The 13636-nt window shown below is 36.5% G+C and overlaps 1 protein-coding gene across 10 annotated transcripts in view; it reads left to right on the forward strand.

Moving 5' to 3' along the window:
* Positions 1-13636, forward strand: part of ank1a (ankyrin 1, erythrocytic a) — an 81599-nt gene that overhangs the window by 21891 nt on the left and 46072 nt on the right. For 8 of the 10 annotated variants that reach the window (XM_036213551.1, XM_036213552.1, XM_036213555.1 and 5 more), the window contains exon 2: positions 9018-9110. The exons of the other annotated variants lie outside the window; for them this stretch is intronic. In XM_036213551.1, coding sequence (XP_036069444.1) covers positions 9018-9110 — 93 coding nt within the window. The remainder of the gene's footprint in view (positions 1-9017; positions 9111-13636) is intronic. 10 annotated transcript variants of the gene reach the window in all.

Genomic DNA, 13636 nt, shown 5'->3' on the forward strand with positions numbered 1-13636 from the left:
AAATCTTGGTATATTTTTGTACTAGCAGTCACAGAAATCGTACAGCAGCATGTGGTGACATTTCAAAGAAAATACGTTTTATTGCAAATATTAAATTTCGGTATTTATCAGTAAAAATTTCCAAAAGGTACATCTGCAGGATAAGGAGCCCAGACTTGTACAAAAAAGCAAAAATGCATTGACAGCTATTAAAACATGACTTCAAAGGCTCTTTTTCTGTGAAAGTGAACTGTAGGATCAGAAGGTGCACGATCCTAGTTTGGCTAATTACTGGATTCATACACTGTTTTTTTTGTAGGATATCTGAATTACTGCTTTGCAGTGTTTCTTAAATTCCAGATGTCATAGTTAGGATCTGCTTCAGAGTTCGGGATGCTCCTTTAAGTGTAGCCACAGCATAATTTATGGGAATGTCTTAAACAACCCTTATTTTGGAACAATTGCTTTCATGTGTGTGTAAGTTTGGAAAAGTGTCAGTGCAAGTGTGCAGGTGTGCTGGTGCTTTTTTGGGAGTCAACAAAAGCACACAGGTGAAAGAAACACTGGCTTATCCCCACAAAGGGGCTTTATATATATATTTTTTTCATCTTGTTGAAAAAGGTGGGGGCAGCCATCTTTAAGTCTCAGGTGGGAGCAACAGAAGGTGATAGAACAGCTCTGATGGATGACCACAAGGAGCTCCAGCTCCATTATGCCAACTGCTAAGTACGAGCATGCAGACTATTTCAGTGCAGTAGAGGAAAGAGGCTCACATATGGGAATATCTTTAACTGAAGTGTGTGTTCCTGAATGTGTGTGCAGGAATTTTGCAACAGCAACGCAGAATAAAACATCTTGAAAACACTTTTTGTCATACCTGACTGTAAGATATATGAATTATTTCCCTCCTGTTAGAGTTTCTCATGAAACTTATATCTACTGTAAGACTTACCTGTCAGAGCCAAAAAATGTATATTTAAGTGGTGTCAAATAATGCCACCTTTGCAGTTGCCATAGTTACTTTCCTCCCATGCATAAAAAAAGTCTCTTCAACATGAATGGTCTTTGGAGACAGGGCTTATGAACATTTTTGAAAAATCAGGAAACTTTTGTGGAGCTCCAGCTCTAACAAAATTACATTATGCATTTATATTGTTATGAGTTTTGTTGCAGGATCTAGTATGCCACTTTTATAGTCTCCTATGTATGGAAACATTACAAACAGCAATAATCCCACTGATACGGCACAAAATAAGTCAACAACTCTACATAGTTTAACATAAAATTGTTGTTTTTTTATACTCGGTTAAACTCAAAACATAAGGATTATTTTACTTTAAGTCTAAAGTCTCTGTCCTCAAGTTCTAGTCTGTTACATGTGGACTATCTTTGCATCTTGAGCAGCTATCCGGAGAATCGAAATATATTTGAAAATTGTGGTTGCTTCATTTGTCAACAAAACTAGACTGTTAAATATCTGAATTTATCTGGTAAACAGTTTATCTAACTAGATCCCAGCTCTATGTTGGCTTCCCGTCTTTTGTTTAAATCCTTTATTAATTAACATAGAATTTATCACAACTCCTAAATTAAACTGTATATTATTATTTACTTGACCTACTTCCCTCTTCAATATAAACAAACAAAAGTTATGATTTAATATGCCTTAACAGGCTAAGATCTTTCAATATTTCCCTTCTATTTTTATTATTTTTGTTTATTGGTTGCACATATGTAGAATAGGAGGCAGATGGGGTCTTTTTGTATCAGTTATTACACTTGATGCTGAATATTATTATCACTATTATGCTGTTTTACATTATGGTCACTGTTTTGATGGCCGTTGCTTGGATTTAGGGCATAAATCTATTGTTTGTATTGATGTACGTGGTGCAGCTGCTATTTTTCTTGGTTTAGTCGTACCATGGCTCTTTGGTTACACCTATTAAAGCATGCGACACCAGCAGGGGAGGGTTGGCTCCGGCAATAGTTGGTGGTTCTCTAGATGTGTGGACGTGATCCTGGGTAATCCACCGGCTGCTCCACTGTGTCTGTGCATGGCTCAAGGCTGGCCCCATACAAAAGAACAGACCTGAAAAGCACCCTAATGAGGCACAGGCTGGAAGAAAAGGCATGTCTCTTTCCATTTCTCTGAGCGACAAGAAAAGAGCAACATAAAAGAATAAAGAACAAGAAAGAAAGATGAAAATAAGCCTCTCAAATCCAGGTTTTTGGCTATGCTGTCTTTTTGAGTTTATCTTTTCGCCATGCATATGTTTTATTATGGTAATGTAATGTTGGATAAAAATAGTCTGAGATAGAAAAGCAACGGCTTTTAGTAGGGAGGAGAGAGAAATAGGAAGGACAGGGAATGGGTGCCCTCTGCCTGTGATATATAATATACATAAAAAAATAAAAGACATGTTATAAGTGTTGCACTGTTATCTACAGTTCACTTTCACTGAAGAGGAGCCTTTGAAGTCACTTTTTAATGTAACTGTCACTGCATTTACTCTTTTTGTTACAAGTCTGGGCTCCTTCCAATGCAAATATACATTCATGAAATCTGTATTTATATTAATAAATACAGTGACATCCGTGAATAACTATATTTATAAAAAAAATCTTTTTTTTTTTCAAATGTTGGTGTATGCTGCTGCATTATTTATGTAACCATTTAAAAAAAAAAAATATATATATATATATATATATATATATATATATGCCCAAGTTTTTTTTTTATAACACACAAATCTGTACTCTTATTTTTGGATTTGCTGACCTCAATCTCACTAGTTTTACATTTCATGTTGAAGAAGTCAAATATTTTTTTCTTGTAAATTCAACATATTTGTTAAACTTTGTTTTATAAAAATGAATCTGACCACAAAATATGACATATTTCCACAGTATGACAAAACCCTTGTGTTTAAGATAGAAACATCCAAAAAGGATTAATAGGAACCTTTTGGAATATTTTATTTTGATAATCTCACTTCAAGTCTTGAATTATCTACTTTTAGGACTAAACAGCAGGAAATTGTGTCTCATCAAATATTATAATTTGAAACACTTAGAGTTTTGTAGTTTAATATTAAGTAGAAATCCAAATCATTGATTATCCTGCTCATGTTCAATGCTTGTTATAGTCCCATGTGTTTGGAAAACTCTTAGTCATTATCAGGACCTCTAGAGGTAATTTTATGAAAGCAAACTCCCACACTCGAGCTCTTAAGAACCACCTGATAACTGTTCTCTGAGGCACCAAATGTAGAAGATCAGAGGGAGACTTCATATCAGAACTTCAGGAAACTTCAAAGCAGTTTGTCTTTCAGCTTTCTGTGATGTTGATTCCACTGCTCACCTCCACTGCCTCAAAGGCAGACGAGACGGATGGAGTCATGAGGGTCTGGACGAAACAATACACACTGAAGTTTGATTCAGTCCACAAAAAACATATAAGTTGAAAACATTTAAAGCTTAAATTAGTCTTTAAGCAACTTATAATTAAAATAGTTTGATGGATGGAAATAAAATACAGAGAAAACACTTTTTTTTCCTTTTTTTTTTTGGTTAAACATTGTAGTTGACTTTGTCTATTAAATAAATTCAGGTGAGATCTTGCATGGAGCCTGGGGGGAGATTTAAAGAGATCTCTTCCTGTTTCTAATAATTGCTCCAACAGTTAATCTTTACTCACTGAGCTGATTGCATATTTTTAAAGCTATTTTAATAATTTTATTTAATGATTTATTAATTGTTTTAATTTTGTTTAATTTTATTGTGTTTTTGCTATGATGAATTTCTTTTCTTTTCTGCTCTACTCTACTTGTAGATTAGATCATCTCTGTTAAGGTATACAATCTTGTTCTTGGTGTGCTTCGACAGCTCTTTGGTCATAGTCATGGCGGAGAGGTTGCAGTCTGACTGTTTATGGGTATCTTTCAAACAAATAACCAGTTCAAAAAGGTGCCCTTAATACAGGTAACAAGGAGGATAGAAAGCAAATACTTTTGCCTTACTTTATATATTTGATTTAAAATATCACAAAGTTCTGCGTAGAAATAAAAACATTTTATTAAAAATGTTTCAGATTTTTTAAGGTAGTTAGGTGTCCATTATCAGAGCCTGTATTAGAACCACAATGTTGTAGATTGGGTCATGCCACACTATATATTTTAGAATGGCTGTGTTAGATAAATTACATGTCATGTATAACAAAATATTTTTAAGTCTGATGAACTGTTGTAGGTTTTTTTCCCAATCATAAATGTCAAACAAAAATTGCAATTTGAAAAAGATGTATTTTAAGCACAAAACTGACTCTCAAACAATTAGAAATTAAATTACTTGTATCCAACACAGCATTAAGAAAAGATAGGGAGAGAAGGAGAAGGTGTATGAAGAAAACTGAACTGAGACTGCACCAACTTTTCCTTTTATCACACCTGGTAGTTCCACCTGCACCCCCTCTAGAAAACTCCTGTCTTCTGCTGATACAGCTCAGGTTAGATGCTGCAAAGCTGACAGATGTGTATTATTCATCAGGCTGGGAGGTGGCTCTCTCTGCCCATGTTCATTCAGTCAGGTCTGTATTTTGCTTTGAAAGTTGTTTTTTGTGCTTTTACTCATTTGTGTGTATTTATCTCAACACTTGGAACATCCCATGTGCATGTGCTCTTTACTTTTTTTTTTTTTTTAGAAAACTTGGTAAAAGAGTGATATTAACAAAAGCTTTTTGTGAACTTCACTTCTGTTTATTTAATGTTTATTAATTTCTCTAGAAATGTGTTTGTAAAAACATATTATGTTTCTAACAGTTTCTATAAATCACTAAAATTGAAGCGAGGATTTGTGAAACTCTCCCATCATGTATTGCCTTAGCGAAGACACTTTCGTGGTAGACCTTCATTTTTTATTATTTTTGCCTCAGGACTTGAATTATTTAGTTGGGTCCATTTAGTTCAGATACTGTGTCAGCTCTTCACAGAAGACCACTGGGCTACTTTGACGTGTGACATTAAGAACTTGTGTTTATTCTGCACTTGAGGGTAATGGACAGGAAAGGGCAAGATCAAGGAAGAAGCAGATGCTCTGCAGGAGTGAAAGAAGGAATACTTTTTGGATACTTGATTGGTTTCTGCAGTTGCTTCAATGGGTGTGAAGCACTATGGCTGCAATCTCCTTTACAAACGCAGCTTTAATGTGTATAGTGCTCAAAATATAATTGTTAGGGTTACAAGAAGTAAACTTTTCTGTCTTTAAATGTGTCTAGGATGGAGCAACGTCCTGTGGACATACAGATAACTCACTTTACTCCTCTTTTTGGAAATATTTGAGGCCACAAAGACACAATGAATATTACTCTGCTTTCACCAAATAAGCTAAAAACTTACCGTTACTGACATTTATAATAGGTTACTTATATATTTGTTTGTATTTATTTATTTTCCAATTGTCATTCCTTATAAATACATTTGAGTTAGGCTATTAATCATTTTATTTAGGGGAAAAGCAATATGTCAGTGATGCAGACTGAGAGTCAAATTCTTCTAAAAGTTTGCTACACTTTGCCGATATCACAAGATGCTCTTTACTTTATTTTTCTGTTATTAAATTGTGTTTTTAACATGTAATTTGTAGTATTTTTCCCTTAATGGAGGACATATGTGATGAAAATTAAGATTCAACCCGCATTTCTGAGCATTGCTTTAGTCAAATTGAGATGAATCAGGACCAGACGAAAACATTTTATTTGAAAAAGAATACAAACTACAATCAGCAGACTACAAGCTTCCTGCTCTGCTCCATTCCGATACATCTACTTGAAAACAAATAGATCCATGAACGTCTTTCCTTGTCTGGCTCAAAACTAAATGACTGGATAGCTCCAACAGTGCTCGCCATTTTTGTTGCACCTCTAATATTCGATTGAGGTTGTAAACTAGTGGGAAAAAAAGAGATTATGGGAAACACAGGCTTACACCACAACTTAGAGGTGAATTTCCAATAAGCTACTGCTGCTTTTTTTAACTTAGAATGACATAATCATAATTAAAATATTACTGGAAACAATTTTACTATAGACCAAATATGACTTCAAATGTAACCCTTTTTTAAAGATCTGTTTTAAGAAAGGGTATTTGAGTTAAAGATTACCATAGAGTTAAAAAAAAAACCCCGTAGTACTTTTGTTTTGGAAAAAAAAGGACAAAAAATGGACAATTCGTCTATCTATAACTTTATTACGTATTTCATTGTGAAATTCCTGGCTGTTAAATAAAGGCTGAAACATCTCCCAGCTGCCCCGGTTGTAGCACTGCCATAGCCAAAGTCTGAAGTTCAAGCTCCTTTTTAGGTGAATATAATTCATTAGGGCTTACAGAAGTGTCCTTCATTTGCATCTTTTTTTGTTCTTTTGCATCAGGTTGTCTGTCACTGCCCTGTAATCATTTGTCCCTTGACTCTTGCCCTTAGTGTTATCCTCCCTGCAGCTTCTTTGTAAATAATGAGAGGCAAGTGTAGAGATGACCTTCAGAGTGACCCTACTCCAGATAATCAGACAAAATGATTTGCCCTTTCTCTAAGATGGCTCATACTAGTTGAATACCAAATAGAAAGCGCCTGCTTGTTAGTCGTTGGGACATATTGTGTGTTTTTTTTTTTTTGAGTTTCCTTAGAGTGTCTGTCCTCGGGCTTTCTGAAGCTGCTCAGCAACCAGCCTATCAGCCTCACCCTCTCGTCCTCCCCGCAGTCTTCATCCTCCATCACTTCGCCCCCTCTCTCCTTGTCATCACAAGCCGTCTGCTTCTTAATCCAATTATTCCTTTAAGCTGATACGCTCTGAAACTCACCACAAACTCTTAGGTCGACGCCCCTGTGCATCACATCCACACTTCTGGGCACACACACACACACACACACACATAATGACGAGCCCCTCTTCACATCCATGTTAGCAGAGTTCTCCTGCAGTGTCACTTCAGAAATGTTCCACAGATTAAGTGGAAAACCTTGTAAAAACCTAGAAAGTGAACGATATTAAACATAGGAGTAAACTTTTGTGATTTGTTCGTTCATGTTAATATTCCTTCTCCTGTTAGAGTTTATTTTCAGGTGTCCTAACAGCAACTATGACCAATGCTGTCACTGTCTGATTCACTGCAACCTTGAGGTGACTCTGTTTATTTCTGCATGTGATTTTAATCTATTTCTCTGCTGTATGACACCGAGCATATGTTGTTAGAAGTTCCTACTCTTTATATCTGTGTTTTTCTCTTTTAAATCAAATTAGGGGATATAATTTTTTAAGCAAATCTGCTTTTTCTTATCTGGGATCTCATTAAAATTCTGTGTTATTCGAGTTTTAGGTTCTATAAGGAGTTTGGGACTAAACTTAGAATTTGTGTTGTGTTTATATTAAATAAAAAAATCCTAATTGCAACTCTTAGAATTGTTGCAATAATTTCTTACTTTACTTCCACCGTGGTCCTTAATTCCCTCAACAGTTTAAGTGTCAACAGCTGAAATGTTAAACGGTCAATCTTATGGCTGTTCGCATCAACGCTTTTCAATAACACAACACATCCTGCAAAATCCCTGCATACAGTAAACGGTTAAGGTGTCACATTCCTGGTGACAGGGTCGTTAGTTCTGCAACGTTCACACTTTTGCAAATCTTGACTAGAATTTTTGCCGCAAAGGGCTAGCGAGCGTCACAAAAGGAGCTGCGTTTGGTTGTTTTTGCTGCTGACGCGACAGCAGTCCAGAGTAACAGATGGGGCTTGTTGAGTGTGTGTGTTAGCATGTGTGTTTCAGGGTGACCTGGTGTAGCGCTGGCAGCAGCATGTGTCTGAGCAGTCTCTGCAGCTTTCCTGTTTTGATGAGGAATTGGGAGATGCAGAAGGTGAATTCCGTTGTGTTGAATTTAATGGTGTTGCACCAAGGTCGCTTTTCTGTTCTAAATGCAGCAATCTTGTTGTCATTTATCCAAACATTTGTCTACAATTACATAAATCAATGACATGTTTGCTTGGATGTTAGGGAAATGTTGTTTTACTTATTTTTATTCTTCAGGGGATTTCACTCACTAGCTTGTTAATGAACATGAAATCATTTGTAGTGTTTTTGAAGGTTGTCAATAAAGATGTGTACATTTAAATTTATTCATATATTGTAGCTGAATTTCAGCAATTTTATCCTCTTTTGATCAAAGCAAATATTTAGAAAACCCAAGCGTGATCTTAATGGGTTTTAATGGAGTTTGGCTCATTTGAAGTTTTAGATTTCTGAATCTGAGCATTTTCTGACTCTTATTTTCTCATCTTGTTTCTTTGCATTGTAAATATTTCCTATTGACTTTAAAATTTTTCTTTTTTTTTTTTTTTGCTATAAGTTGACACAAAATATACTGATTTAAACATGCGGCTGAAACATCACCGGTCTGTTATTTCTTGTAGTTTTGATTGTGGATTTGTGCTTTATACTGTAATGCAGACATGTGATTGCACGTTGCTGTACAAGAGTTTCATGAACTGCATTAAACTGTGTGTCTGGATATCACTGGAACAAGTGTCCCATTAAGAACCATGTCTAACTGTAGTGCAGACGTTGCATCTTTCTTCAGCAGCACAAGAGAGCTGTGTGAGCTGCAAACCATCAACTTCAGGTCTTACTCCATTACCGTCACTGTGATGTCCTCGCATCCTTTCTCACTGTACTCAATCCACCCATCCTAACCTCACCTGTTTCCCAAAGAATGTTCTTTTTGTTTGTCCTTGAGGAGATGACGTTGAGTTAATGTGCGACTGGAGTGGGTGGGGAAGGGTGGGACGGTTCCTCTTCCAGCTTCCTTACTTCCTCCTTGTTTTCTCTCAAGCAAATGTTCTGACTCTTTTTCCTTTTCTTGCCACTGTTTCAGCCCGCTCTGCTGCTCTTCTCTCCCTCCTTTGCCTTCTATCCTCTGTTCTCTCTGTCCAACGCTGCTTCTGATTGTTGCGATTAACTGGGCTCTGTTTTTATGTCGTATGTCCTTTTAGGCCCACGCTGTGCATCGCTGGCTAATCGATCAGGACAGTAGTGTGAGCTCTGAGATGCCGGATGGCCAAGGAGTATGGCACTATGATGATGAAGTAAATATCTGCAACACGTATCTCTGGATTTTCTTATCACTTTATCTCTATGTTTTTTATATATTATATATTTATTATCATCTTCTACCTGTCACTTGAATTTTGTTGTTGTTCTGCTGTTGTTGTTGTTTTAATCTTTCTTAATTTTTGTTGTGTGCTGCTCCTGTTATCATAGTTCTGGTTTATTTGATTTACTAGTGTTGCTGTTGTGCTGTGAGCTGACTCAGTCAGGTGTCGTGGGATCAGGCTGGACTTTTTTAATTTGTTCCTGTCCTTGCTTGACATATTATACTAACTTGCTAAGTTAAGACTTTTTTGTTTTGCGTCTTTTTACGTTTTTTTTTTTTTTCCACTTTCACCTATTTACACAACTGTGTATTTGTATCTATAAAACTATCAATATCGGTGTCTGTGATTTTTCTCAAACGAGGCAGCATATTACACAAAAAGAGTCCACAGGGAAAATATTTTAAAGTTTTGATAGAATTTACCTATAACTGATGTTCTGTAGTTTAGCCATAATATAACAGATTACTGTAGTGATAACAGAGTACAGCTCAAGTATTTTTCCTGTGGGTTCTTCTGATTTCTAAAATATGCTTGTGTCCATCAGTGTTTGTGTTGGAGGTGTTCAAAAACTGTGTGTGTGTTTGGATTGTTGTTCTTGTTTTTATATCATAATGGGAACCCAAAGCTGAAGCCAACTCAATTAAGTTTAAGTTTGTGGAACTAAAAGAGTCCTTTAAAGAGTAAGAGTTGCAGTTAGTCATTCAGCTCTTATAGTTACTGTAAGGGGTTTGGGAATGCAGTGTCAATTGAAAGTCCCCATGGGTATATAGAAACAAAGAAGTGTGTGTTTTTCTGAGTAAAAGAGTGTGTGAGACGGATGTGAAATGTGGAGGGATGTGGGAAATGAATGATTTCGTGTGTTCCTGTGTGTTTACGTGCATTCTTTGTTTCCGTCTTTGCATGGCTTGAGTATCAATATATGTATATTAGCCTTGAGCATGACTTGAATGCCCGTCTGTATTTTCCCTGTCTTGTGTCGGTGTTTCAGTCAGTGACCCAGTGGTGGTGTCGATGTTGTCTGTTTTCGCCCCGTGCCTTTGATGTGTTGTGTATTGTGGCTGTGTGTGTTTTCTTGTGACACTTTGTCATGTGCTGTGCCTGTGTCTTGTCTGTTTTCTCCTCCTAAACAGTCTGGGATCCGTTTGTCAAAAGCTTCATTGCTTCTGTCTAATAGATGATCTTGAATCCATCTTCATTTGGTTGGAGAAAAGATCATCTAAGTGCAATGAGGCTGATGGGAAACGGGTTCCAGACGACTCTTGTCCCTGATGGTTTCCCTTCTGATCCTGGCTCCCCCCCCTTGCTCCCATATTAAGCCTAAAGCTATTCTCCTGATCTCCATATTGCTCCCAATTACCCTGGAGCACAATTGGCATCTCCTTTACTTCTTTACTGAATCCAAGCCATTTTCAGCTCAACTAAGTAACCCAAGTGCACAATTTGGACCTCAAAAACAAATGGCTAAAAGAAGATGAAGTGAGCACATTTAAAAGAGAATGACGTGAAAAAGGCATGTGAGTAACTGCATAAACCAAAATAAAAGCAGCTTGACATATAACAATATGGAGTCTTTCCCTTGGTGATGCTCTTGAATGAAAATGCACTGAGCAGTTGTTTTTGTTTGTGTTTATTTTGGGCATTTGGTTTGAATGGATGCAAATATAGGATTTGTACTTGTTACTTTCTGCCAAAAAAAACCCTGAAACTTTTAATATAATTCAGGATGATGCCATAATTCTTAAACCTGTATTCACTAAGTTTTTTCCTTATTTTGGAAAAACCGATGCAGCACAGATCTAAAAGCAGGAACCAACTTTCATATCATCATGTGTTGCGAAACCTGCTACAGAAATATCCACCTGTCCAAATTACCCACCACCTAGTGGGATCGTTTTTAAAGTTTCTCTGAGGGAATATCTTTAAGGTCAGGTTAAATGACCCTGAACAGTTTCTAATATGCAATCAAAATGATGACAAGGTCTCTTGAGCATGTGCTGTAATTGACTAGCTTGGAGCGAGAACAAACATCTGTCCTCAACAAACACAACAGCAGAAGGAGCATAACGAAATAGAATTTTGGCTCTCTTTCTCTCCCTATCGTCTGCAGATCTTTCTTTCCTTTTTTAAGCATAAAAACAAAACGGACAACTTGCTTTCATCTGTTTATCTAATGTTTAATAGTAAAACCTCACAAAACATGCATGAATTTGTGAAAAATGTGAGCTGAATAGTCAGGATTTAATATTATTCCATATTTCAAACCCAGTTCGCTCTGAGACTGATCATCTGTTATAGTGGGCAAAAGGATTCAATGATATATTTCAAATTTAGTAATTTAATAATGATTCAATTAGTGATTTCTTGATAAAAATTTGTAGCCGTCATTTTGGAGTCTTTTGATTTTGAGTCCCGAAAATTGAATAATGAACACATTTACTAAAAAAAATCCAGATTGTCTTTGTTTTTTTATTTTATTAACCCTCTTTTATCATTTAACACTCAACTGGTGCACTTTTAATAAATACCTTGAACAATCAAGTTAAAATGCTGCATCAGCTAGAAAAATATTTAACTATTAACTAGTAAAAACAGGTGATGGTTATGCAAGAAAGCTTTAGTGTCTTCTAAACTTTTGAACACGTAAATCATATATCCTTTAAAATGTAGTAATAATTAAAAATCACTTTCTTTTAAATTCTTTGTTGTAGCAAGAATATGATGAGTATCATCACTAGCCTATATCAGTCCATCTATTTGTTAGCAGTTGAGAGATTATAAATTCTTTTTTTTAGTCACTTGTCGCAGAGCTTCCACTTTGTAGACGGTCCCTTGGCAGCCGTCTCACTACTTTATCTACGGTGGCGGCACGGAGAAAGACATTCTTATAAAAAGAAGCAAAACAATCTTTTTTCTTTGCAATGTCTTTACATTTGCTGTCAGCGTAAAACATTTATTAAAAGAGTATTAAACCCAGAAGTCTGAATCTATGAATATCTTGCTAACTTTAACGAACTGTTTTTATATGGTTCAAACTGCTGCCGTATTCTGCTAAAATTTGCAATCCATTCATGATTTGCAGACTTCAGGTACAGTATTTATTTGCAATAATAAGCTTGAAATATACAGTGCCGATCATAATACCGATAGAATAAAAATATCCGATGCCTGATCGGGATACAACATCTGATTCAGAGTCGGATTTCAAATCACGTGATCAGATCTCTACTTTTAATAGTTTTAAAGTCTGGTAAGTAGAAAACAAATACTAAGTCAGAGCTACATTTTAGGTTAAGTGCTGAAAAAAACAAAAAAAAACCTCACACCTGAAACAAAGGAATAGCTTAAGCAACACAACAAAGTGGTCGCACCCCTCCAAACTTCCCATGTTCCACTACAATCCTGAACAAGCCTTATGCATTGAAGCCCCACCCTGCTTTCCACAGGACTCAAAGGACCTGCTGACAATAGCACACCCTAGCATGCCTCATCCTCTTCGCCTCCATCAATAGCTGGTCGGCCTGGAGAATATCCCTTATCATCCCAAAGCTCTAATTACCCCTCAGTGAGTCCTCTGAGACAGATGCTCGGGGAGCCAAGCCCCATTCGTCACAGTGCGGCTGCATGCTAGACTCAATTTGAAAGAAAAAAGCAAACTGTCACACTCTGCTCCGTCACATAAATTCTCCTCTGTCTCAGTTTGTCTTTTCCAGCTGCTCCTCAGCCAACTGTAGATGCGGACGGCATTAAGAAGCCCATTCATATCCAACCACCAGCAGTTGGCTGTAATTTGTTTTGGCTGAGGGGGGGCAAAGACCAATTTACATGTAAAAGGCCATGGCGTATTCAAATATTGTAACTCTCATTTTTATCCAAGGGTTATTGACACCAGCTTCACAGCACTCAGATTAAAGGTTTATTGCTGTTGTACAAGACTGCAGAAGTCTTGTAATACTGTCTCAGTTGGCCTCATACCAACTTTTAGAAGAAGACACAGAACCGGCCTTCTCTTTCTCTTGTTGACCTGTTAGAGGATCCATTGAGTCGCAAAACTGTGAAATACCTCCAGCCTAGATAGAAAAACGTTGACAGGAACCACTTTGAGTAACTTTAAGATAACCATCTTTTCTCATTTTGCCTAAATAAAAATCAAAGCTGAAATCAATTTTGAATTTGACAGTTCATAAAAGTTTTGCAGTACAATATCCCCTCCTTTATTGTGGGGGTTGTTCACACTTTTCTGTCTTGTTTAAAATCTCAAAGTTCCAACATTCTTAGAGAAATAAATCCAGTATGATGCAATGACAACAAATGTACGCACATATATGAAAATGTATATAAACTTTACTAGCTGAATGCATGCAGGAGACAGAAGATATTCATTTAGTGGAGCCGATTATTAAAATAATTGTGCATTTTGTGGTACAAGTACCAAATTTGGCATGAATGCACCTCCTTTT

Source organism: Oryzias melastigma, linkage group LG9 (assembly GCF_002922805.2).
Source record: "Oryzias melastigma strain HK-1 linkage group LG9, ASM292280v2, whole genome shotgun sequence".
NCBI lineage: Eukaryota > Metazoa > Chordata > Actinopteri > Beloniformes > Adrianichthyidae > Oryzias > Oryzias melastigma.